The following is a 27,536-nucleotide window of genomic DNA, read 5'->3' as shown; positions in this document are numbered from 1 at the left end:
CCACTTCAGTTTGCATACCGCCCTAACAGGTCCACAGACAATACAATCGCCATCACACTGCCCTGTCCTACCTGGACAAGAGGAATACTTATGTAAGAATGCTGTTCATTGACTACAGCTCAGCATTCAACACCATAGTACCCTCCAAGCTTATCAAACTGGAGGCCCTGGGCCTCAACCCCGCCCTGTGCAATTGGGTCCTCTGACGGGCCGCCCACAAGTGGTGAAGGTATGAAACATCTCCACCTCGCTGACCCTCAACACTGGAGCCCCACAAGGGTGCGTGCTCAGCCCCATCCTGTACTCCCTGTTCACCCACAACAGCATGGCCACGCACGCCTCCAACTCAATCATCAAGTTTGCAGACGACACAACAGTAGTGGGCTTGATTACCGACGACGAGACAGCCTACAGGGAGGAGGTGAGGGCACTCAGGGTGTGGTGTCAGGAAAACAACAAAACAAAAGGAGATGATTGTGGACTTCAGGAAACAGCAGAGGGAGCACCCTCCTATCCACATCGAAGGGACAGCAGTGGAGAAAGTTAAGTTCCGCGTTGTACACATCAACGAAAAACTGAAATGGTCCACCCACACACTGTGGTGAAGAAGCGCCTCTTCAACCTCAGGAGGCTGAAGAAATTTGTCTTGTCACCCAAAACCCTGACTTTTACAGATCCACAATCGAGAGCATCCTGTCGGCTGTATCACAGCCTGGTACGGCAACTGCTCCGCCCTCAACCGCAAGGCTCTCCAGAGGGTGGTGCGGTCTTCATAACGCATCACTGGGGGCAAACTTCCTGCCCTCCATGACACCTATAGCACCCGATGTCACAGGAAGGCAAAAAAGATCAAAGACAACAACCACCCGAGCCACTGCCTGTTCACACTGCTACCATCCAGAAGGCGAGGTCAGTACAGGTGAATCAAAGCTGGGACCGAGAGACTGAAGAACAGCTTCTATCTCAAGGCCATCAGACTGCTAAACAGCAATCACTAACTCAGAGAGGCTGCTGCCTACATGGAGACCCAATTACTCACCACTTTTAACAATGCCACATTAAATGCCACTTTAAATGTTTACATATCTTACATTACTCATATGTATATACTGTATTCTATACCATCTATTCCACCTTGCCTATGTCGCTCGGCCATCGCTCATCCATATTTATGTACATATTCTCATTCACTCCTTTTTTAGATGTGTGTATTATGTAGTTGTTAGAACTGTTAGGTTAGATATTACTGCACATGCGGAACCAGAAGCGTAAGCATTTCACTACACTCGCATTAACATCTGCTAACCATGTGACAAATACAATTTGATTTCAATAGGAATAACACTCATTGTCTCCCATTGTGTAAAGACACTATCAAAAACGTAACACTCAACACAACGAAAAACCCTGGAGTATTTAAATTGTTGTACTTTTGACTAAAATTACTCACTCAAAATGTACCAAGTATAATATACCTATAGATATTATTTACATATAGAAACAATTATGCAAAATGTGACCAGAGGACAATATTCAGAAAGTATTTCAAAACCCACACAAATTAGGCTATTTTGATTGACCTCCGTAACAATGTAAAAATGCAAACAACTATTCCAAAATGTAGGTAACCTCTCTTAATAAGATTTAGTACAGACCAGGCCTGACACGATGTAGAAATAGTAGCCTACTTTGACAATTCAGTGAATGCAACCAGTATTATTACATAGATAAATAGAGAAGATACAAAATATTTTTAGGACAAATTCATAATTCACACTTTAGTGTTTTGAATTTAGCCAACAACATGTCATGGAGCTTCTGGAAGCACAGCCCCATCTTGCACAGAGCACCCAAAGGTGTTTTTTACACATTTCCCACTCTTTGTCCTGCGTCCACTCCGGATGCACACCACACACCATCTCTTGCTCCCTTCAAACTTCACCTGCTTTCAAATTAGTTACAACTCGGTCCACACTCCCTGGTGCCACACTCTTGGCTCCCCTCTTCCTGCCACTGTAGCCGTATCAAAGTGAATGCACAAGCTGCATTTGGAATGCCTTCAGAGACCAGGGCCTGTGGTTTCTGGGAAGGGGCCTTTGCAGGGTCCCCCACACAATGTATGCATTTATGATGATGTTGAGCATTACCCAAAACGCATACTTCCACCATTTTTCTGCCTGTGTCCAACATTGTAATAGCTCCTCAGTTGGTCGAGATGGTCAACCCTGCCCATATTCTTGTTGTAATCTATGACAAGCTCTGAAACATAAGTTCCTGCCACTTTTAAAAACCACTCCAAAACCCCTGCCACTGTCATTTTAGGCCCGGGCTCTGTGGTACACGGGTGAATGGTGGGACTTGGGGCAGACACACATGGAAATGTAGGCTCCCCTCTTCCTCTCCCTCCGCTTCCATCACTCTCCTCTTCCTCTCTCCCTCTAATCATCTATAATCACTCTTCCTCCCTGCCTTTTTCTGCTGACATCTGACTTGCTCCACATAACTTCCTTCGCTTTCACTGACCTAGAGTAACAGAGGGAGAGGAGCAACAAAAAGGATTATTTATTTTATTTAACCTTTATTTAACCAGGTAGGCTAGTTGAGAACAAGTTCTCATTTGCAACTACGACCTGGCCAAGATAAAGCAAAGCAGTGTGACACAGTTACACATGGAGTAAACAAGCCAATAACACAATAAACAAGTCAATGACACAGTAGAAAAAAGAGTCTATATACAGTGTGTGCAAAAGGCATGAGGTAGGCAATAAATAGGCCATAGAGAAATTACAATTTAGCAGATTAACACTGGAGTGATAAATGAGCAGATGATGATGTGCAAAAGAGCAGAAAAGTAAATCAAATAAAAACAGTATGGGGATGAGGTAGGTAGATTGGGTGGGCTATTTACAGATGGACTATGTACAGCTGCTCAGATAGTTGATGTTTAAAGTTGGTGAGGGAAATAAGTCCAACTTCAGAGATTTTTGCAATTCGTTCCAAGTCACTGGAAGGAAAGGTGGCCAAATGAGGTGTTGGCTTTGGGGATGATCAGTGAGATATACCTGCTGGAACATGTGCTATGGGTGGGTGTTGTTATCGTGAACTGAGATAAGGCGGAGTTTTACCTAGCATAGACTTATAGATGACCTGGAGCCAGTGGGTCTGGCGACGAATATGTAGCGAGGGCCAGCCGACTAGAGCATACAGGTCGCAGTGGTGGGTGGTATAAGGTGTTTTAGTAACAAAATGGATGGCACTGTGATAGACTGCATCCAATTTGCTGAGTAGAGTGTTGGAAGCTATTTTGTAGATGACATCGCCGAAGTCGAGGATCGGTAGGATAGTCAGTTTTACTAGGGTAAGTTTGCCGGCGTGAGTGAAGGAGGCTTTGTTGCGAAATAGAAAGCCGGTTCTAGATTTGATTTTGGATTGGAGATGTTTAATATGAGTCTGGAAGGAGAGTTACAGTCTAGCCAGACACATAGGTATTTATAGTTGTCCACATATTCTAGGTCGGAACCGTCCAGGGTGGTGATGCTAGTCGGGCGGGCGGGTGCAGGCAGCGAATGGTTGAAAAGCATGCATTTGGTTTTACTAGCGTTTAAGAGCAGTTGGAGGCCACGGAAGGAGTGTTGTATGGCATTGAAGCTCGTTTGGAGGTTAGTTGGCACAGTGTCCAAGGAAGGGCCAGAAGTATACAGAATGGTGTCGTCTGCGTAGAGGTGCATCAGGGAATCGCCCGCAACAAGAGCGACATCATTGATATATACAGAGAAGAGTCGGCCCGAGAATTGAACCCTGTGGTACCACCAGAGACTGCCAGAGGTCCGGACAACATGCCCTCCGATTTGACACACTGAACTCTGTCAGCAAAGTAGTTGGTGAACCAGGCGAGGCAGTCATTAGAAAAACCAAGGCTATTGAGTCTGCCGATAAGAATACGGTGATTGACAGAGTCGAAAGCCTTGGCCAGGTCGATGAATACGGCTGCGCATTACCGTCTTATCGATGGCGGTTATGATATCGTTTAGTACCTTGAGCGTGGCTGAGGTGCACCCGTGACCGGCTCGGAAGCCGGATTGCACAGATACACGGATACAATTGTAGTCAGGAACATTCTCACACTGTCACTCTTTCTTTTTCTCAACCACACACACACTAGTCCTAATACTGAGTTTCCATAAATTGTGTGATAGTTACACGCCTCCCATTCCCCACACACCCTCTCCCTCCCAATCAACTCTTGCTTTCTTGCCTGACAGAGTTTGCTAATGTTAGCTGATTAGTTACAAAGCTAGGAAAGTTTCCAAATTAATTGCATTGGTAGAAACAAGACAAAACAAGCAACTTGTTAGCTGGGTATGTAAACAAATATCCAACTCATCGTATGAGCTCCACTGCGCAGGCCTCTACTACCCTAACACGACAGATAATAGGAAAACGAGGCAATGTATAGCCTATGAATATCTGCACCTAGCAAACCATGACAAACCGTAACTTACGTCCAAAAGATAAACACAAATTACTCTAGCCTTCATTTCGGTGACTAGTTAGCTGGTTGTCTGTATGGCTAGCTAGGGAAAGTGACAGCTGAGGTTGACGCTTCGTGAGCGCAGGCCAAATTTACCGCTACACACACACACACAACTTTTCTTGCTTGACAGACTAACTAGCTAGCTAAAGCAAGCAGTTTGGGCCGTTTCCATATGAATTACATTGGTAGAAATAAGACAAAACAACCAACTAGTTAGCTGACTAATACAGCTAAACACGGCAACTATTTCCATGAGACGAAGAGCAATCATTCGAGCTCCACCGTTGATGTGCTAGCCTGTACCAACCAAGTTATCATGACTTGCTAATTTGTGAGCTATTTACATAGTAACTACCCAACTCGCTAATGGCGTGGTAGGGCTCCATTGTCCCTCTAACCACTCTGACATCAATGAAAATGCACTCACATCAAAACAGTATCTTGCTTTTAAAACTCACCTCACTTTGATTGATCAATTTGAAAAAGAAGTTCAACAACCGTTTGAATCTGAGTGCAAACATTGTAGTTGCGGATGTTTCAAATCCTAACAACTAAATGGACAGCACTTTCTACGGTGCCGATTAATTCAAAACACCATATGCAGGGTTCGCACAAGATGCTTGAGGTGCTTATAGTACTTGAATTTGCCACTGACATTTAAGTACTGGAATACCTTAATCAAACATTTTCTCGTTGGTACTTATATTAAAATGAGATTACAGAAAATGATAAAATGTTAGAAAAATTTATTGATCTTACATATTAATTTCCATTACTGCTGAGTTTAATTTCCTCACGTTTCGCGCTATGGTTTCCAGGCGAGCGAGCTCATTCCACCCACACTACCACTCAGCAAGGCAGGTACAGAACTGACTGATTAGGCGCCGTCAAACGTCACATCGATAGCTAAAATGCAGAGCAAATTTAGATTCAAGCCTGCCTTTTGTGCGTATGGAACATTTCTGGGATCTTTTATTTGAGCTCATGAAACATGGGAACAACACTTTACATGTTGCTTTTCATATTTTTGTTCAGTATAGTTTCCCCCAAACATGTTTTACCACTACATCACTGGACCAAACCACACTGTGTAAGGTGCAAAAAACGTGCCAGACTTTGACATTGCGAGCATGGGTAAATCAGCCCTGAAGGGGGAAAGAGACAACGCTGCATCCTGCGCTGGCGCCAGTTCTACATGGACTTTTTCTCTCCAGAGCTTGTTTGTCTCATTCAATGGGCGCCTGCGATATTCCACTTGATCGAGCGGCAGCCGTGCTCCTGCCATTCTGGTGGCCGTTCACGTTCCGTTTTCCTCACACAGCCCACTCGCCCTTCTCCCAACCGGCGACATTAAAGCTGCCAGTCGGAAGCAAGGCGCTTTTTCGTAGCTGTTAAGTAGTAGATTCCCAAATGCCCAATAAAAATACAATACACTTATTCAGTGGGAATTGTGTAGTGATGTGAATAGAAAATGTGTGTAGTACTGATGATGCTGTAATAACTTACCAATCATGTTTGCAGACCTGCCAACATGCACGCATTTTGCGTACCATCTACGCAATTCTCTGTCCATGTACGCAGGTACAAGTTCCGAGTTAAAAGTACGTATAAATAAATAGGGCCTGATTTTTTTTCATTTTAATAAAAAATAAAGCCACTGAGTAAATCTAACATCCCGATTCTCGAGTTGCAACACACAGACATGTACGGAGTGTGTGTCAACGGACATGGAGATTAATACACCATTATTCGCCGTAGCTACCCGGTGTCTGCCCCTCGTGTTTGTTGTTTTGCTGAGTTTGTCGACTGTCAGCTGTACGTAAACACATGGACAAATCCCATTTCGACTCCGTGTGTTGTGGGAAGGTAAACACTAATTGTTTCAAGCTAACGTTAGCGAACATAAAATGGACATTCAGTGGGCTCTGCCAGCAGTTGAAATTCAAATACGAAAAATAACTGGTCGCATTTGTGCGAGTGTGATATACATTTAATTTTGCATACCATTAGTTATATTTTCCATGTAACATTACGAGGATCATGCAACCTGATAGACTGTAACTGTCTTATGATCCACGTCACAAAAAACATTACAAAAGTAAAATAAAAAAGTAAATAAAACATCTTGGCATTAAATGGAGTCGGGAGTTTAGAAGACTGCGCGATGAAGAATGAATGAGTATTAGGTATAGAGGCAATGCTTCTAAAATGCCTTTTCACTAAATTTGAGATTTTGTCAATTTCGAAAATCTGAAAGGATGTATGCACTGCAAAGAAATACAATAGGCACCTATATAAGCTGAAACACCGGAGTTGAATCTCCAATTTGCCCCGCGCTTCTGGTACTCTAAAAAGTTGGACAGGGTTGGCAGGTCTGTGTATGTAGTAAATAAGTAGCTAAACATGTTTAGTATTATTGAGTAGAACTTGTAAGGTAGTGATGGCGATATACTGCCATCTGGTGGCGACTAGAAACAAGTGTATAATAGGAACTATTACAAATGGATGGTCCTAGAAAATAAATATTAGCGCTTGAAAAAGTACTTGAAAGTCCTTGAATTTGACTTGCCACTGTCTGTATGAACCCTGCATACGCATATTAGCGATTATGCTCATGCATTGGTCTATATATGAGCTGTACCCACTGGACCACACAGGTGCTAAAATAAACATTAAGCTATTTTGTCTAATTCTTGCCTTGAACATATAAAACATTTTTTTTTTTTAAACACATCAACCCCCCCCCAAAATATTGTCTATTTATTATATTCCACATAAGAATTCACACGAGACGCACAGTAGCCTGCATGTAGCTTATAAAGCGTATTGAACTGATGCACAGTGGACCTGCAGTATTAAGTTATTGTATAGCCTACAAACACTGCTTCCAGCTGCCCCCTGGCTGTGATTCTAAATATTAAATATCCTTTCAAATCCTCTTGCTGCAGGATTATTTTCGTCCTGTGACGAAATGGCTCATATTAAGATCCGACATCTGTGTCCTGTTCTGTTGTTCACACCAACTGCACACTGAAGTCCAGGGAGCACATTCAGCAGGGGGAACATTATATGAATGCATACATGATATATTATGTAAACATGTAGAATAAGGAATCACGTCCACTCTATGCAGGACATTTATGTGTTTCTGGTTTTGTCGGATGCCTCAAATATGCAGTGTTCTCTTGTCCACTGATATGGCTTCAATCTCCACAGATATTTATTTTAGTTTCTCTGCTTGCAGTTATAGATTTACACTGGATGATCTGTACCCCATGATGAACGCGGTGAAGCAGCGAGCTGAGTTCTATGATGAGTGGGCCTCCCACGTGACAGAGACTCTGGAGGCTAAACTGGACAAGAAAAAAAGTGAGAGATGAATTCACCTTGTCTATGTACTTGTCTCCATTAGCAGTGCTTTTTAGTGACGTATTAGGCTTAATATGGGTCCTGGAAACTGGCCCAGAGACTGCAATTGGTAGTGAATTAGGCCTCACACCCTTCTCATTGTAAAGCACTGTGGCTGTGTAATTAATTATTGTGACCGTCTCTCCTCAGGCTTGTCAGTCTTCCGCTCCCTCATCAATAAATCAGAGTTGAAGATGTTCCCTGACAACGACCTCCTGCGTCAGCTCCGTTTAGTCACACAGGATGCAGAGAAATGCTCCTCAGTTGCCCAGCAGCTACTCAACGGCAAAAGGCAGACCAGGTAACTTACACAGTCCAGTGAAAGAGGAGTACCACTGGTTAGTTTTCCTCCCTCGCCGCAAACATGATCCACTATGCCTGTGTCTTTTATTGTATTCCATAATAAACAGTGTTATTCTAATTTTCTCACCAATGCTGTATAAACATGTGCATATTGGAATATGAATCAGTATGATTCAAGGTTTGTCATAATTGCCTCTCCCAGGTATCGCTGTGGTGGAGGGAAGACACAGAGCCAGCTGACTGTGGAGGAGCTGAGGTCATTTGTCAGGCAACTGTACAACCTCCCATGCAGCCTTCCCCAAGCCCCCAAATTAAAGGTATTGTAAGCCAGTGTCTCAATGCCATCATGATATTGAAGCCATTAGAAAACAGAGGCCTCTGTTTAAAGCAATTGATCAGAGGATATTGGAATAAAACAAATCTCAATAGTTATTTTGATCATAACTGAATCTGAATTATGTTATATTTTTCTTAGGAGCTCTTGAATTGCATCGAAGACTTCCAGCAACACAGTGAGAAGCTCCTGGCAGACGAGACCACCGGCACAGCAGAGATCCAGAGTCTTCTAGACGTTAGCTTTGACTTTGACGTGGAGCTGCCTGAACTTCCATTACTACGGGAGAGGCTGGCACAAGCCCGCTGGCTAGAGGGGGTGCAGCAGGCCAGCACCCAGCGCTCCACCCTGACCCTGGAGACCATGCGGAGGCTGATAGACCAGGGCGTGGGTCTGACCCCTCACCCCTCTGCGGAGAAGGCCATGGCTCGCCTGCAGGAGCTGCTAACTGTGTCTGAACACTGGGAGGACAAGACCAGCAGCCTCCTCAAGGCCAGGTGAGGGCCGTACACTGAGGGTTTCTCTTTTACATCTGTAATCTGTAAACCAGGGATTCCAGTTTTTTTTGGTGGGTTGTGTATCTGATTTGAAAGAAGAGACCTAAATGTAGTTAAAGCTACTACACAGGATTTATTTTTAAATGTTTGCATTGTAATTTCTGAAAATCTTCATAATATATCTTGCGCTAATAGTGTAATAGTAGTGTTTCACAGTATTACTTATCCACCAGTGTTGTGATAGGCTGTGATATTCGCCTATTGATTTCTCCGGCCGGAGTGGCATCTGTTGTCAAACTGGGAAAGCTGTTCTAACTTTTTGGCTGTGTTATCTAGTGGAAATAGCTCTTTTCCTGGTTGCTAAAAATCTAAACTGTTCGCTCAATTTAAGTACATGTGAGAAAACAAGTACTGAATGGTGTAGGGAATTATTGTGATCACTGTGAAATATTTTTTCAATAACAAAAATATAGTTTTTTAAGCTGGTGGTCCAGCTTTAAACATCTGTAAAACTATATTTTTTGTTATTGAAAATAAATGTCACAGTGATCACAATAATTTCCTACACCATTCAGTGCTTGTTTTCTCACATGTACTTAAATTGAGCAAACAGTGTAGAATTTTAGCAACCAGGAAATGACAGCGATTTCCACTAGATAACTCAACCACAAAGTCAGAACAGCTTTCCCAGTTTGATAACAGATGCCGCTCCGGCGGGAGAAATAAATTGGCGAATATCACAGCCAATCAAAACACTGGCGGATAAGTAATATTGTGAAACACTATGATTCCACTAATAGCGCCAGATATACTATAGACATTTTCTGAAATTACAATGCAAAAATTCTACAAAAATCCTATGTGTAGCCCCTTATAAGGTAAACAAATATAAATGGTTTAAGGTCATCTTCTGTTTTTTGTTATTCTGGATCATTTAGACCGTGAATTTACAAAAATTATCCTCACACAGAGATTCAACTCTGGGTCTTGAATTTTACTGAACTTTCTCTACAAAATGAGCCATGTGGTTATATCACTTGTATTAAAGCTAGTGAGGTTTTGCTTTAACTAATGTACAAACATTAGCATTGGTGACTAGATTACTGATTTGTACATTAGCAGAACTATGTCAGTGTCCCTGATTTTGCTTCATTTTAATTCCAGCTAGTGCAAAATGCTGCTGCTAGAATATTCAACAAGATCTACAAAAAGTGAGCATGCATATCTAGTTCTGCTTCATCCCATTGGTATCCAGTGCATTTTAATAACCACTGTCACCAGCGTTTTCAAACAGCTTTTTTAATGGCATGGCTCTCCAAGGAATGTGCATCTATTCTGTGCGCTCCACATATCCACGGTTTACCTTTGAGTCTTTTTCAGTCCAGTTTTAAAGGGATAGTTCACCCAAATTACAAAAATACATTTGTTTCCTTACTCTGTAAGCAGTCTATGGACAAAGTATGACAGCTATCCATGCTTTGGTGTAGTTTCCAGCGTTATCCACAGGATTTTTAACAAGATGGTGCTGCTCCGTACGGCTGGGGGGAGGCCCAGAGATTTAGTCTTAGTTGTAGTCTTAAAATACCTTTTAGTCTAAGTCACATTTTAGTAATTTCATTCTTCGTTCGTTTTTTATATGTTGTTTAAAACTCTGGACAATTTTAGTCTAGTTTTAGTCACAGCCATTTTTGTCACACAGTGCGTTTAAAAAAAATATTAATTATGAATATTTAGGCTACCTCTAACTTGTGCACATTCAGATAGCCTTGGCCAAGTAGGCCTACTATCCCCTCGTATACCTTAGCTGGCAACATTGATATTGTGTCAGATTATAACCAATGCCAGCCATAATCAACCATATAGGCTATAAAACCTTGGCTAAGGTTAACCATTTACAGCTCCGATTTTTAACCCCATCATAACTTTCAAAGGGGGTAAATAACAGTGGTTTCCTTGAAAAGGGGAGAATTTGAGCTTTACTAAAATGACGGGAGTATTACTGTACTCCTAATATTCAACAAATAGCATTAGTTTTTCCCATAGGAAAAAAGCAACCGCAACTCGCATTTGCAGACCACGGCACAAGAACAGCAACGCGGATGAATAACAGCGCACATGGGAAAATATAGCTTCTGATGTGATCAAAGCAAAAATAGCCTACATGAATGTAAGAGAGAGTAAACATTGATTCCAGTTGAGGTTAGTTACAAGTGAAGTGTCCCGCCTTCGCATCAGTTCAAAAGATTGACATGTGACTGAAGTGACCTGGGAGCTGTGTGGGAGAGCCGGGCAGATCAACTCAGACTGCACAACTGAAAGATGTCAATTCTGCCAATGAGAGGATTGCGTGAAATATACTCCATGCATGTTTAGGATTGGACAGAATGGATGAAAAGGAGCTTTGTCAAATTAAATGTCCATTAGTCTTATGTGGAATTATTTTCTCGTCGTCACATTTTCATAAACTAAAATGAAAAGGAATTTGTAATTGTTTTTTTCCAGGACATCTCATCAAGTTATTGTCAGGATAAATTGGTGATTGACAAGTATGTTTTGTGATTTGTTGATTAAATTATAGCTGTTACTGTCGTACCTTATCCATAGACTGCTTACAGGTTAAGGAAATCAGTGTCATTTTGTAATTTGGGTGAACTATCCCTTTAATTGTCTGCATCTTTCTAAAGCTAGAGTTCATAAAAAAAATCTATTTGTCATTTTAGAGATTAATATGGTGAGAAGTACTGTTCTCTCTATCTCATCAAGGATGGCTGGATAGTTTTGTTTCTTTATGATTTTATTATCAGTATGTTCAACATTTCCTTTATTATAGAATTGTGCAAAGCCCATATCACGGTAACTGTATATGTAGCCTATGCAATGGTTTCAAAGTGTACCATGGTTGCAAGGGGACAGTATAGATAGCCTACCTGTAGTTAACTGCCAAAATAAAGGAAACACCAACAGAAACTGTCTTAATAGGGCGTTGGGCCACCACGAGCCGCCAGAACAGCTTCAATGCTCCTTGCCAGAGATTCTACAAGTGTCTGGAACTCTATTGGAGGGATGCGACGCTATTCTTTCATGAGAAAGTCCATCATTTGGTGTTTTGTTGATGGTGGTGGAAAACGTCTCAAACGCCGCTTCAGAATCTCCCACAAGTGTTCAATTGGGTGACTGAGAGACACACACACACACACCCTTTAAACCCCCTATGCTTCTGAGACCCCTCTTTCAAAGTCACTGATGTATCTTATAGCCATGGTAGCCAAAATAATGGGCAACTGGGCATTTTTGTACATGACCCTAAGCATGCTGGGATGTTAATTGCTTAATTAACTCAGGAACCACACCTGTGTGGAAGCACCTGCTTTCAATGTACTTTGTCTCTCATTTACTCAAATGTTTCCTTTATTTTGTCAGTTGCCTGTATGTGAAGCTACTTAGACTAAATGATCCATCAGTGGTCAGAGGAAAACGTTGCATGGTTCACAACCACCACAGCAGTTATGTCTGCTTACATCAGAATTATCAAAGGTTTGAAGCTTTAATTTACCTTTTGTAAAATATGGAGTGAGTAGAAACATATTGTCCAACAAGTGAAGTGAAGTGAAGTGTCTTAGGAATTGCCCCCCAAAATAATCATGATAGTACATGCATATATTTATTATTAATACACACCTGAGAAAATGTCTCCATAGTCCATACAGATTGATGAATATGATTTTTAGGCTTCCTGGCAGCTGGATAACTGGGCCCCCTTATGCTGGTGACTGACCAGTCTTCTGACCTAAATGTTGTGTTTTCTACTCCACCAGGCCTCCCCTCTCTATGGAAGCCCTCTCCGAAACAGCTGAGAAGGTGGCTGGTATCCCTGCTTACCTCCCCAATTGTCTGATGCTGAAGGACTCCATCAGTAGGGCCAGAGAGTGGCTTCAGGAAGCTGAGGCACTTCAGGTACAGAATAATACAACAGGTTTTCACACAGATGTCAGTTGAATAATATTTTTTTATACATGACTTTCATAGAAGCAATGCTTCCAGGTTGACATGTTATAATGTGTCAACTTTATGTATAGAAAACTTGAATTCTGTGTACTCTTTCAGGATGAAGATTCCATTCCATTGTTTTACAACCTCTCTGATATGGTTATTCGAGGACAAGACATCCCAGTCCAGCTTGGCCCTCTAAAGCAGCTGGAGTCCCTGGTGGCAGAGGTGCAGGCCTGGAAAGAGTCTGCAGCTAAAACTTTCCTCATGAAAAACTCTCACTTCACTCTGCTTGAGGTAATGTTCTAATAGCTGTAATGCACCACTCTCTGAAAGTTCCATGAGTGATGTACAGTATATAGCAGTTTATTTCCCAGAAATGCAGTCACTAGAATTCATCATTTGTTCTTGTCCACAGGTTCTGTGTCCAAGATGTGAAGTTGAAGCAGGTTCTCCGAAAAGGAAGTCCAAAAAAGCTAAAGACATCACTCAGCACAGCAAGAAGAAGATGGTGAAGCTTGACTGTCTCAGTGATGTGGAAAAAGCCCTCTCAGAGACCAAGGACTCTGCTTCTGCTGTAAGTACAGCTACACTGGCCATTTCTCAACTTTAATTTATATATTTTTTTTACTCAATTAAAAGAGTGCGTACCTTCTCTTTCTCTACTTTTTAGTACGCTAGTACTGGATATGTACTGTACCTCAATTCATGTTGGACATGAAATTATATGAATTTAAATGTTTTTACATTTCTTTACCAGCTGGCAACTCTCGGGGAGGTGCGGTTACAGGAGATGGGGGCCCTCTCCTCCCTCCGGGCAGCTAACGAGTCCAAGCTCCTTCCCACGGCAGACTGCATGGGCCTGAAGGTGTGTGTGTGTCAGAATCCCCCCATGGGAGCCATGTTACAGTGTGAGCTCTGCCGGGACGCCTTCCACAGCGTGTGTGTGAGGGCTTCCTCAGACTCCCGTTCAGCCCAGGCCTGGCTGTGCCCGCACTGCCGACGCTCTGAGAAGCCCTCCCTGGACAAGGTCCTGCCCTTGCTGGCATCGCTGCAGCGTATCCAGGTGCGTCTGCCGGAAGGCGATGCACTTCACTATTTGGTTGAGAGAACAGTCAGCTGGCAACAGCGTGCGCGACAGGTCTCTTCCTCCTGTGGACTACCAGACCTGGAGGAGAGCTTTGCAACTCCACCATCTCCGGATGGAAAGGTCAGTTAGTCATACCCCTCTTTTGAATTGTAGAGTTATCTATCCATTTTAAAGTGATATAATTCTGAATAAGAGACAATTATAATGCTAAATGACCAGATTGTTATATTTTTTTTATACAGCTAACATGTTTAACTCCAGAGTGGAACAGGACAACTCATGATCAGATGGTCTTCTACACCGAGCAAAGATGCATTCCTCTGCAGGGTCAGTTCTGTGGTATAAAGCAGGGTTGTAGAATCATTTTTAATTCATATCACCAACTGGACTTCTTGATAACATTTATTTTATTGATTAGCTAATTAATGTAGTATTTGAAATGCACTCAACTGATGACTACTGATTATTTAAGCATCTACAGTAGGTTGTACACATTTCCTTTTACATGAACAACCTGGTGTGTGCTGTGCTGCTGCAGATCTTAGTGTGGAGCTGGAGGAGTTGATGGTGGAAGGGCTCCTGCTGCAGGTGTCTCTTCCAGAGATCACACAGCTATACCATGTGTTACTGAACGGGCTGAGAACGCATCATACCAACGAACGCACATCACTGCAAGATGACGACCCTTCAGACTGTGACAAACTCAAGCAGTGCAACTCTCAGGGAAAAGGCTTTCCACAAAAGGTTTGTGAGCATGCCTGCTATCAACTACATTTAATTCAATTATACAGTTGAAGTAGGAAGTTTACATACGCTTAGGTTGGAGCCATTAAAACTCATTTTTCAACCACTCCACAAATTTCTTGTTAACAAACAATAGTTTTGGCAAGTCGGTTAGGACATCTACTTTGTGCATGACACAAGTCATTTTTCCAACAATTGTTCAGACAGATTATTTCACTTATAATTCACTGCATCACAATTCCAGTGGGTCAGAAGTTTACATACGCTAAGTTGACTGTACCTTTTTAAACAGAACGGAAAATTGCAGAAAATGAGGTCGTAGCTTTAGAAGCTTCTGATAGGCTAATTTACATAATTTGAGTCAATTGGAGGTGTACCTGTGGATGTATTTCAAGGCCTACCTTCAAACTCAGTACTTCTTTGCTTGACATGGGAAAATCAAAAGAAATCAGCCAAGACCTCAGAGAAAAACTTGTAGACCTCCACAAGTCTGGTTCATCCTTGGGAGCAATTTCCAAACTCCTGAAGGTACCACGTTCATCTGTACAAACAATAGTACGCAAGTATAAACACCATAGGACCACGCAGCCGTCATATACCACTCAGGAAGGAGACGCGCTACTGTCTCCTAGAAATGAACTTACTTTGGTGCGAAAAGGTACAAAAGTATACACACTAAAACGAGTCCTATATCGACATAACCTGAAAGGCCGCTCAGCAAGGAAGAAGCCACTGCTCCAAAACCGCTATAAAAAAAGCCAGACTATGGTTTGCAACTGCACGTGGGGACAAAGATTGTACTTTTTGGAGAAATGTCCTCTGGTCTGATGAAACAAAAATAGAACTGTTTGGCCATAATGACCATTTTTTAACCAGGTAGGCTAGTTGAGAACAAGTTCTCATTTACAACTGCGACATGGCCAAGATAAAGCAAAGCAGTGTGACACAGACAACAACACAGAGTTACACATGGAATAAACAATAAACATGCCAATAACACAAACAAGTCAATGACCATCGTTATGCTTGGAGGAAAAAAAGGGGGAGGCTTGCAAGCCGAAGAACACCATCCCATCCGTGAAGCACGGAGGTGGCAGCATCATGTTGTGGGGGTGCTTTGCTGCAGGGTGGACTGGTGCACTTCACAAAATAGATGGCATCATGAGGTAGGAAAATTGTGTGGATATACTGAAGCAACATCTCAAGATGTCAGTCAGGAAGTTAAAGCTTAGTCGCAAATGGGTCTTCCAAATGGACAATTACTCCCAAGCATACTTCCAAAGTTGTGGCAAAATGGCTTAAGGACAACAAAGTCAAGGTATTGGAGTGGCCATCACAAAGCCCTGACCTCAATCCTATAGAAAATATGTGGGCAGAACTGAAAAAGCGTGTGCCGAGCAAGGAGGCCAACAAACCTGACTCAGTTACACCAGCTCTGTCAGGAGAAATGGGCCAAAATTCACCCAACTTATTGTGGGAAGCTTTTGGAAGGCTACCCAAAACGTTTGACCTAAGTTAAACAATTTAAAGGCAATGCTACCAAATACTAATTGATTGTATGTAAACTTCTGACCCACTGGGAATGTGATGAAATAAATAAAAGCTGAAATAAATCATTCTCTCTACTATTATTCTGACATTTCACATTCTTAAAATAAAGTGGTGATCCTAACTGACCTAAGACAGGGAATTTTTACTAGGATTAAATGTCAGGAATTGTGAAAAACTGAGTTTAAATGTATTTGGCTAAGGTATATGTACACTTCAGACTTCAACTGTATGTATTTGTATGATTGACTTAAAAGTATTGGTTTATTACTGTTACGACGGTATCACGACTGTTGAAAAGAAGAAATACATTTGACTTAGTTTAAGAGGTGTTTTTAATCTCTTCAGGATGGGTTGATAAAGGAAGGAGTGAACGGAGCAGAGAAGAAGGCTAAGCGACGCCTGGAGAGGGAGGCTGTAGAGCCAGAGCGCAGGGACAAGGCCAAGAAGCTCCAGAACAAGAGACAGAAAATGAACAAAGAGAAGAATCTGGAACGCAAGGCGGCGTCGACCTCCTCGTCTCACTCCGACTTCTCCCAGTCAGATGACTCTGAAGAGGAGATGTGTCCAGCAGAGGGATGCCAGCAACCTGAAGGAGATGAGGTCAGTTTAACTTTTTTGATAAATCACTCACTGACAAGATAACAATATAAGATAAGCAATACTTTAACTGACAACCTTATTGACTGACTAGTAGAGTGTTGGTGTTTAAATAAAGGAGAGAGGGACAGAATGCCTAGTAGTTTGTTTGTAGAAGAGATTGTAAAATGTACTGAATGTTCAGTTCCTTGTCTGACTTATGTCACTTGGGTTAGATTTTATTTGAGATTTATTTGGCCTTTATTTATTTGGCCTTTTGATTTATTTCAGGTCGACTGGGTCCAGTGTGATGGCAGCTGTAACCAGTGGTTCCACCAAGTCTGTGTGGGTGTGACAGCCGAGCTGGCTGAGAAAGAAGACTATGTGTGTGACAACTGCACAATAAGCGATGGTCGCTGAGGAAATGAGGAGAGACTGGATGGGGAGTTTACTCCGTTAGCAACTCAGTCACACAAGTCAGGATGTGTCACAGACCCTGCCCTCATACCCCGCCCCCCCCAACCCAGCCCTTCTTGTCCCCATCCCCTTTGTAACAACGGTGCTATCTGCTCTTTATTGGGTTGTTGTCCAGAACTATACTGCTTGGTTACTTTTTTGTATTTTACCTATTTTTCTTTCCTCCTCTGATCTGTTGGTGGTTGTGACAGAATGTGGATCAGTGTGCTGCATGGGTTTCCATTGCATTGGGTGGTGCAAAGGAGTCAAACAATAAGTTACCCTGTAAAGATCAAAGGGGGTGTGGTATATGGCCAATATACAATGGCTAAGGGCTGTTCTTACGCATGACGCAATGTGGAGTGCCTGTATACAGCTCTTAGCCGTGGTATATTGGCCATATACCACAAACCCCTGAGGTGTCTTATTGCTATTATAAACTGGTTACCAACGTAATTAGCTAGAACAGTAAACAAGTAATTTTGTGTCATACCAGTGGTATATTGTATCACGGCTTTCAGCCAATCAGCATTCAGGGCTTGAACCACCCAGTTTTTATGTCTGATATACCACTGCTCTCAGCCGATCAGCATTCAGGACCCAAACTACCCAGTATATAATACAGTATATTGTACATGGAACTTCCTTGCATACAAAACCAGAGACTCAGAGGATGTGGGTTACGGTCCCCTTCTTCCCCCGCCCTCTTAAAAAAAAGTATAAATAATGTAATAGAAAGAACTGTATTTTTCAGGAAACCCAGTGCTTAGTACATGCATCTGAATAATATAATTATTCATACATTTTTGGTAAACTTGTTTTATTTATCTGAGGAATAATGTTTGTCTGAATTGATTTCAATGGGTTGGTCTCCTCTGAACTATGTGTTGGTGCTTTTAGCAATGGTTTGATGTACAGAAACAAAGTGTATATGCTGTAGGGTAAGTTACAGTTGTGGACTAGCAATGTAGCAGACAGAAGGAACTGTATCAACTGCCACATATGTGCTTGGGTGGGTTACTTTGGGAAGGAAGGGAGAGGGGTAGTTTGACATTGCAGTTTATATTGTGGAATAAAAACATTTTTGTTCTAATAGCAAAGGGACGGTTTTCATATTTTAATTTGGTCCACTGGATGATCTCATATCAACACTATAGCTTGTAGTAAAAACTCATAAAAGCAGGCTTATTACATGATGAATGCATGAGGGTACTTAGTGTTTAGTCAAACTCTGATTTAAAGAATCTGAATTACATTTGCATTGACATAATAGGCTACAAAGTATAATTCTCTTTTGATGATGACATGTACAATCATTCTTATAATGGGGCCATACAGCATAGAGACGATTAATAACTGATTAATAACAATTTGCATTTTTCGCTTGTGTTGTCATATGGCTTCAGTCCAGCTCCAGTGCTCTGATCTCCAATTGGGCATTGAGCTAAACAGTTCTTCTGAGAGGCGGTCCAGGCAATCTGATAGGCCAGTACCCTCTCTTTGTCCAAACTATTTCAATCGCATTGAAAGCCCATTTCAAATAGATACTGGTGAGGTCAATGAACCTGAACTTGGTGTACCAATATAATACAACTATTATTATCAAAGTTATTTTTGAGACCAGCAGTGCAAATTACTCATCGAGTTGCGCAACAGGACATTTTTTGTGGGAAATGATGTCTAGGAGGAAAGTGCGGAATCAACGCCCCGCTGAGAGCGAGGAGGACTCCGATATTGACAACCTGTTAGCCGCTCTGACACTCGCGGAGGTGGAAGAGCTGCAGAGCGAACTGACCGTTATTGACCCGGATCCAACTGTGCCAGTCGGACTCCGGCAGAAGAACCAGACAGACAAGCAGCCGTCAATAAAATACAATAGGGGGGCAATGCTTGACTACTGTGAGCGCGAAACCAAGAAACTCATTCAAAGGGAGCTGTCCTTTGAGGTATGATGACACTGTTTCCGCCAATGTCATTGTTAACTGTGTATAAGGGCAAGTTTCTAACCAAGAAAAAAAATGCAATAGTTGGAGTTCCTTGCTGTTTGAACCCTGAAGTGGTGTTATTACAATAGGAATAGTGTAGCCTTGATGTAGTTGTCAATCGAGTACATCAAGTACCAATTTGACAGTTTATTAAAGTGCCCAAGTTTATCAGGACCCTGGCTTCCAAACATGGTGCAGTGATTTCAGGATTCAACACCAGGGATGGTGGGGGTTATCAGGCAGATGAAGATACTATTGTGGGCAATGTTTCACAAACTTAAAATATAATTTCTGTCTCTTCTGGAAATAAATAATCATTGTATGGTGTTCGACAGAAAGTGGGGATACAGACAGATATATGATCATGTAGTACAAGCTGTAATGATCAGGGTAAAATCCTATATAGGTTCTTTCATGAAAGTAAATATGAGATACCACATAGGTCTCAGATCTTGACTATGACAATACCACTATTTCATAGAGTTCATTTGTTTTAAAATGCTACAGTGATATCCTAATGATAATAAAAAAGCTTAGACACTGAGCTTATCTGTTAATGTATGTTGGCACTCAGCTGTTGGATATAGGCTCCAACAGCTGGCAGGTAAGGAAACATAAGCCATGTTGAAACAGTCATGTGTATAGAGACTAATGAGATGTCTTGTTGTTTGAAAAGGATCCAGAGCAGGGGTACAGAAGACCCAGTTTGAACAGGCAAAATCATCCCTCTGAACAGTTGCTAGGCAGTGCAATTTTTATTATAAACAAATGAGCCCCTGGAGCCCTGAAGAAAAAATACACTACATAATCTTGAGATTTTATTTTCAGCACACAAACAAGACTAGGAGAAGTGTTTTCATTACTTGGCAACAAGTAATGTAATGAAGGTGTTATGTGATTACTGGGATTCTGAGTCCGAGTGTGTATTTGAGGGAATACAATTATGTTGAGTGTATGTAATTGATTTTACATGTGTTATCTCAGGATCTAAATGCATTTCATTGACAAGTATATTGACCACTATACCATGCCATGTATAAATAGCAGGATATGTGATTCTAACTATTCAAATGTTAACTAGACTGCTACATAATTAGTTATAAATACTAAATGTTCCATCCTACAAAGCTGTACATGGGCCTCTGTGGTGTAGACCTTCTGTATGTTGTTTTCATAAAGCCCCTTGAAATCTGGTTTTGGTGAAAAGGGTAAGAGACAGCCTCATAGAATAATGAGTCTTGCTAATGCTGGCATGCTGGTTCCAGTTCTAAGACAAATTAAATTCCAGAGTGAACGCTCCTCTCGCTCTGACCCATACTGCCTTTTAAGGAAACATCTGCCAGAGTTACTTACACAGTGGCTTACAGATCCCTACAGACGTTTCAGCCTGTAAGGGATGCAAAAACCCTGATTGCTATATGCAAGATATACAATTTTACCAAACAAACAGATGGTGCTCGTAGATGCAATGTTCCATCGGTTTTACATAGGCTGTTACGGACATAAACATTCCTGATGCATTCTGAAAATATTTCCAAACTGACAAAAACATACATAGATGTTACATTCTTTATTAAATAATGAATACTAGACTACACACTAGCGATTCAGTGGGGCTGGGTTAATTGCGGAAGACACATTGTATGCATTCAGTTGTACAACTGACTAGGTATCCCCCTTTCCCTTTCCTTCCCTACATCGTGAATGGCTTACTATAAAATGTGTAGTATACTGTAGAATACTATATTACACACTGTAGTATCCCTTGATCATGTGTAGTGCTTACTATAGAATGTTGTAAATACTACAGTATTATCCACACAAAAAACACTATAGTCAATACTACAGTAATGTCCACAAAAACACTTCAGTCTGCAAAAACACTTTTTTAACTGTAGTAAATACTTCATTATTTAATTAGCATATATCCATTCCCCTCCCCCATACTGCAATTTGTTCCACCCTTAAGTGGAAAATCTACATGACAAGTATAGACCATAAATTGTGTCCCTACAGGTTATAGATAAGAGCAGAAACTCTAACTATTTCTCCAGTAGATCTCCTGAAGGACAAAGATTCAATTTCTATGTCAAAGATAATAAAACAAAAATGTCCACAAAAATGTCCACAAGAACACTACAGTAAATACTACGGTATAGTACAGTCTGCAAAACACTACAGTAAATACTACTGTGTACTACAATCCAGAAAAACACTACATTAATTACTATATTATATACTACATATACTACAGTTATGTTACAACAGTATTTACACTAAAGTGAACTATAAATACTACAATACAATAGTGTTTTTGCAGACTTAAAAAAACACTACAGTGAATACTATACTATTTATACCATAGTATACTATAACATTTTTTCATGTGGGCTTGTATGATAAATGCAACTATCTTTTCTTATGTTTCTGATACTGAAGGAGCCAACAACTGACAGAGTGAAACGGGAACGCCTGAAGAAGATGGGGAAGAGCTGTGATAGTTTCTTCTACTTCAAGTCAGATGACCAGGATGACCAGGATGTCATGGACCTAAACTTCTCTGCTGTGGAGACCCCTAAGGAGGACATATCCAAGGACAAAGAAGAAAAACCTCAGAGCAAGAACTTGAAGGGTGAGGGAGGGAGTAGAGAGGGCAATGAGGAAAGGCCACATAGTAGGTTAGGGGGAGATGAGGACAAAGACCATGAAAAAAATGAAGATAAGATTGTTGAAAAAAGCAATGAAGTACAGGTTGAAGAAAATGAGAAAAAGGAGGAGTGCATAAAAAAGGAGAAAGGTAGTAACAAAACACTTGATCTTATCTCAAAATTACAAACAAAAAAAGAGGATACAAAAGAAAAGGAGCAAAAAGATATCAGAAAAAAGACAGTCTCTAAAACCAAGGATCTGATTTCAAGGCTTCAAGGGTATGCTGATAAAGATGATACTAAGGAGAAAGAGAAGAAAGAAAAACCTCAAAAAATGAAGGATAGCAAGATCGCAAGAGGAATTTTCTCTAAAGTAGAGGAAACGCAGAAAGAACTCAGGGGTACTGAGGTGAAAGAAAAGAGGAATAATGAGAGGGACAAAGATAGCGAAAACACCAAATCACACAGGAAACCAAGTAGAGTCCAGGATGAGACACAGAGAGACAGTGAAAAGAAGACAGAAAGGACTCCTAATAAAAACAGTAAAGCCAGCAATGTAAACCTAGAGAACAGCAGTAGGGAAGAACGCTCAGCTGGTGAAGTCATGGAGGGAGACAAGGAGGACGAGGAGGCCAGCATGTTTGATGAGCTCCTTGAGCATGTCAGAAAAGACGACCCTTTAATGACTGAGCTCAATGTCAACAACTCAGACGTCATCAAGACCCACACCCTCATCCAGTTTGCAGAGGCACTACAACACAACACACATGTCAAGACGTTTGCTTTAGCCAACACCCGAGCTGACGACCATGTGGCTTATGCCATTGCTTGCACTCTGCGGAACAACACGTCTCTGACCAACGTCATCCTTGACTCCAACCACCTCACTGGCAAGGGAATTTTGGCCGTGGTACACGCCTTAGAGAAAAATTTAACCATCACTGAACTGCGCTTCCACAACCAGCGACACATCTGTGGAGGCAAGACAGAGATGGAGATGGCCAATGTATTGAGAAACAACACCAGGTTGCTGAAGCTGGGCTACGGTTTTGAACTGGCCGGCCCAAGGATGACCATGACCAACATCCTGAGTCGGAACATGGACCTGCAGAGGCAACGTCGACTGGAGGAGAAGAAACAAGCACAAGCCCAGCCATCCCAGCAGCCTCAGCCATACCAGCCAACACATCAGACACCACAACCACAGACCAACACAAAAAAGAACACATTGCCTTTGGGGAAGTTTTCTTGCGAACCTTCAACTCAACCCCAATCCAAGTCTGTTGGTGAGACTAAGAGGACAGGAAACCTCCTGAAAACATCCCCCTTTTTGTCCTCCCCTAAACCCTCACCTGAACCCTTCCACAAGGTGAGCCCCAAAGCTGTGGGTAAGCTAAACCCTAAGGCTTGGGGTAGTAGGTCTGGACCAGGGTCTACAACACCTTCACCTCAGGCAGGGGATGGTGTATCTGGTCCTGGGTCTACACCACCTCCACCTCAGGCTCTTAAGGCTGGCCGATCTGGACCAGCACCACCTCCTCCTCCTTCCCCAGTGTTGGAGGGCCTAAGGAAAGCCCTCATGCCTGCCTCACAGAGGAAACTCAACGGGCAGACTTCACGCCACGGAGAGAGGAACACTAGGGACCAGTTGCTGGACTCCATTCGCAACAGCACAATGAAAGCTCTAAAAAAGGTTGGAACAGGAGAGGAGTGGAAGTTGTTTGTGAAAGCAGCATCCTAATAATATCAATACAATGTGATTAATGTGGTGAGCAGCCAACAGTATGAGGAATGACAGGAATTTTGATTACATCTGTAGACTGTAAATTACTGTAACATCTATATGAATCCAGCATTTCCCTTGAAATTACAATCAGGAAGAATGTAGCGTATTGGTAAATAAATAAAATCTAAATCTTTTACTCTCTGGCAGGTTGATGTTCCAAAGCTGCTTCAGTAAAGGGTGGGGATGACAGCAAGAAGAGGTTGGACTTGATACAAAAACAGAACAGCATTTGTTTTACATTAGTAGACCGGGGTGAAGCCCTGCCTCTGTTGTTGCTGCTGAGATATGGAGAGATATCTGATCCAGTTGGTACTTCGAGCCAGAAGGTGGTTATGGTGGTTTGTAATCATACAAAGTGAAAGCATCTTAGGCTACATTGCCTGCTGACTTCAGTCTCCCTCAGTTGAATCTCTCCCTCCTGTTCTCCCGAGATGCCCATATTTGGTCATTGCATTGAAGATACATTATGATGTAAGAATAACTCCTCTGTTCTTTTTAATTACTGGATGATGGCCAGTTGGATGTCCTGCTCTTTCATGTGAGGCTTTGTCCGGCGAAGAGGTGGGGAGAATGGGGGAGGTGCACGGCGGAAAGGGAATAGTTAAAAGGGGACGAGCAACTGGAAGGAAATGCTTACACATTGCAAGTCACCGTATTTTCTTATTTTCAAATGTTACGTGGCCATAAGCACAATGAACGAGGGCATTTGTTTGATGTTTATTTAAAGACAATTTTCCAGTGTCACTACAAAGGATGTAATTAAACATTTAACCAAACACATACTGTAGCTAGTATTGAACACACAACTTGTATATGAAGTGCGTGTGGGTTCATAATCTGGTCAATGTGTAATATAACAGCAGCCAATCTCTCTGTTAGTTGTCCATAGGGATACAAACTGCTTACAACATGCATGTATGAGGCACTTCCCTAGAGCTGGCAGGAGAACTCTTGAACTTTGCAAGCATTTCACTATGATGGATTGTGTCCTGAGAGGGAAGGGAATATATTTTGGGAATAGTTAGTGCTATCTGGAATCCTTGGGACATCCCGTCCCATCCCTATCCTAAATCCTAACCCCAACCTTAACTCTTACCTTAAGCATTTTACATTTCATCTTCAATGGGGTAGTTGGAATAGCAAAACTCCCGGATAGCAAGGACCTTTTGAGAAGGTTTTGAGAATGTTGTGTTTTGAATTCACTCATGAGGTGTACCATACAGATGTTTTACGTCATGAAAATATACCAAGACAATTCTGAAATGTATTTACAGAACCAAACAAAACATATTAATATGTCTGGTTTCGAGAATGCATCCGATAGCTAATAACCAGGTCATTAAATTCCTCCAGATGAACAATTGTGGAATATTCCGTCTGTTTTAGATGTCTACATCCGCCTTATAGAGGCTTTTGATTCAACAAAAGTAGCACCTGTCTGTAGCACTTCCTTCCTGAAATGTTGCAATCAGTTTATATTTTTCACTTCCTTAAGTAAGACAAAAACAGCCCTGAGCCACTGCAAATGATGCTGCTCAATGGAGACTGATACGGTGACAGTAGGAGCATTCGGGAGAAAAGTGGGTCTGTCCTCACATGTAGAGTATCTGTGGTGAAATTATTTTACAACTCAAAACATGAAAATCTATCTGAAGTTTCTCCTTTACTTGCCAGGTGAGATTTTAACACTCAGATACAATTGCAGACACTTTTTGTTGTTGTAGATTTGCTGTTGTTGTTGATTACAATTGCAGAAATCTTTTTTTTGTTGTTGATTATTTTATTTGTAAAGAGACCACTGCATACTGCACATTTTATAGAATAAAACTCTGCCAAACAATTTTATGTTTCTATTATTTATTTCATGTTTCAACTATTTGTTTTTATAACGATAAAAAATAACAATGTTTTTCTATTTTTTCAAGTTTTATGCTGTGATGCAAAAATGAGCAAATTTGGAGCGCACGGATATGAAGGTGGAGCTTTAGACATTGAGTGTTCATATCCAGATGGATATCAATATAAACCCAAATACTTGTGTCGCCATCCCTGTTCCAACAGTGACATTCTCATCAGAAGTGTGAAGGGTGAAGCATTTGTCCCAGTAGGAAGATTTTCAGTATATGACAATGTCCATGGATGTACTTTCATTGTCAGCATCCAAAACCTGGAATTACAGGACTCTGGACATTATTATTGTGGACTTGATAAGTGGGGAAGAGATCTTTTAACAAAAGTAGAGATCTCTGTGAGTAAAGGTATGCATATTATTTTGCTTTGATCTCCCTTTTGATTATCTTTGAATGCACAAACATTTTACCTGGTCTACCCTCTACTTACTATGTGTACCCACAGCTCCATTGGTCACTTCACTGTCTACACCTGCCCCTGTGATTGACAGGAAGGACCCCACTGAGACTAACAAATATGTTTCCTCAGAGGTCCCCACCTTTACACAGGTTGATATAACTTTGAATAGCTTTAAAAAAAAGAAGCTCCTATTGTAAAATTATTTTTGTTATATTCTAATATATCTTCTATATATTTTCTGTATACTTTTGTTTTTGCTCATTTTAAAGTTGCCATACAAAAAGTTACCTGTTGCAGATTGGGATGTCACACCTCCAACAACCTCAACTATTCGGATTGGTAGCCCAGGTAATTGAACATTCGGAGTGGCTGCGGATCCCACTTCTCTGGACCCCTCTTCCTGAACTTTAGGCTACTCTGTTTTGTTCAAACACACAATGGAAAACATGGGTTTGATTGAGATTTTGTTTAATTATTCTCACTCTAATTTAGGCTTTGTACATGTCCACGTTGTTGTGGGAGCTGTCCTTGGACTATTGATGTGTTGCACTGTGGTTGCACTTGGCCTACTCCTCAGAAAACAATCAATGTCACGCTCACTGAGTAAGACCAAGTATTCTCTCTTTGATAGCCTACCTACATATCATATTGTACTTATGAAAATACTATTATTTTGTTTATGATATGTTGAAGCCTATAATTTGTGTCCCTTAGCATTTCCATCATCTGAAGTATCAGATCCTGTAGATATTGCACAGGTGAATTGGATATTTGTTTTAAGTTGATGCTTTATCATATTTTAAATACAATTTTGCATGCCCTCATCAGACCGCAGTCATTAGGCTATATGCACCAACTCACTCAACAAATAAACTCTACCCAATGCCCCCCCCCCCCCTCTCTCTCTCTCTCTCTCTCAGGATGAAGAGGACACTTGTCATGTGTATGATGAGATAATTATGTACAGCTCCAACAGTGACTTGTACTGCACCATTAGGTTTTGTGAAACCCCACCGGAAATAGAAGACAATGCTCTCTACTCCCTCCTGACACTAAATGAACAAAGACCTCAGTGAGGGTCACAAGTCTCTAATCAACAGAGGGCATTCTCATAACACTGCCAACACATTGATGGTGGATGTGCAGTATCATTATTGCTATTATGTGTGTGTGCGTGCGTGCGTGCGTACATGCGTACGTACGTGCGTGTGTGTGTGTGTGTGGTTTACAGTTGAAGATTGTCAGATGTTTTCACTGTTTCCCTGCATCTGTTTCCTCTGATACAGTGCCTAGTGAAAATAAAAAAAATATAGAACATTTTCCAAAA

General features: G+C 41.5%; 2 protein-coding genes across 9 annotated transcripts in view; both read left to right on the top strand.

Annotated features, from left to right (window-relative positions):
• Positions 1 to 18,580, top strand: part of LOC139557539 (lysine-specific demethylase 5B-B-like) — a 36,964-nt gene extending 18,384 nt beyond the window's left edge. For 4 of the 7 annotated variants that reach the window (XM_071372502.1, XM_071372503.1, XM_071372501.1 and 1 more), the window contains 13 exons: positions 7,779 to 7,903; positions 8,093 to 8,243; positions 8,448 to 8,562; positions 8,721 to 9,076; positions 12,497 to 12,610; positions 12,892 to 13,030; positions 13,181 to 13,360; positions 13,482 to 13,640; positions 13,824 to 14,273; positions 14,396 to 14,480; positions 14,692 to 14,897; positions 16,794 to 17,048; positions 17,316 to 18,580. In XM_071372502.1, coding sequence (XP_071228603.1) covers positions 7,779 to 7,903; positions 8,093 to 8,243; positions 8,448 to 8,562; positions 8,721 to 9,076; positions 12,497 to 12,610; positions 12,892 to 13,030; positions 13,181 to 13,360; positions 13,482 to 13,640; positions 13,824 to 14,273; positions 14,396 to 14,480; positions 14,692 to 14,897; positions 16,794 to 17,048; positions 17,316 to 17,444 — 2,464 coding nt within the window. In that variant the 3' untranslated portion in view covers positions 17,445 to 18,580. The remainder of the gene's footprint in view (positions 1 to 7,778; positions 7,904 to 8,092; positions 8,244 to 8,447; positions 8,563 to 8,720; positions 9,077 to 12,496; positions 12,611 to 12,891; positions 13,031 to 13,180; positions 13,361 to 13,481; positions 13,641 to 13,823; positions 14,274 to 14,395; positions 14,481 to 14,691; positions 14,898 to 16,793; positions 17,049 to 17,315) is intronic. The other 3 variants (XM_071372506.1, XM_071372505.1, XM_071372504.1) reach the window with 1 other exon arrangement.
• A 75-nt stretch (positions 18,581 to 18,655) lies between these two features.
• On the top strand, positions 18,656 to 27,536 carry lmod1a (leiomodin 1a (smooth muscle)). Of its 2 annotated transcripts, XR_011671406.1 has the most exons (9): positions 18,656 to 19,426; positions 21,905 to 23,806; positions 24,047 to 25,573; positions 25,825 to 26,157; positions 26,255 to 26,358; positions 26,479 to 26,557; positions 26,702 to 26,812; positions 26,924 to 26,967; positions 27,130 to 27,536. XR_011671406.1 is itself a non-coding variant. In XM_071372509.1 (3 exons), the coding sequence occupies exons 1-3, from the start codon at positions 19,040 to 19,042 to the stop codon at positions 24,071 to 24,073; spliced, it is 2,316 nt and encodes a 771-aa protein (XP_071228610.1). In that variant the 5' UTR covers positions 18,656 to 19,039; the 3' UTR covers positions 24,074 to 25,739. The 2 variants fall into 2 exon arrangements, 1 of the variants encoding a protein (XP_071228610.1); XM_071372509.1 differs by lacking the exons at positions 25,825 to 26,157; positions 26,255 to 26,358; positions 26,479 to 26,557; ... (1 more) ...; positions 26,924 to 26,967; positions 27,130 to 27,536 and having other exon boundaries at positions 24,047 to 25,739.

This window comes from Salvelinus alpinus, chromosome 28 (genome assembly GCF_045679555.1).
Source record: "Salvelinus alpinus chromosome 28, SLU_Salpinus.1, whole genome shotgun sequence".
NCBI lineage: Eukaryota > Metazoa > Chordata > Actinopteri > Salmoniformes > Salmonidae > Salvelinus > Salvelinus alpinus.
The sequence above is the reverse complement of the archived record's forward strand: the minus strand, read 5'-3'. Positions and strand labels throughout refer to the sequence as shown.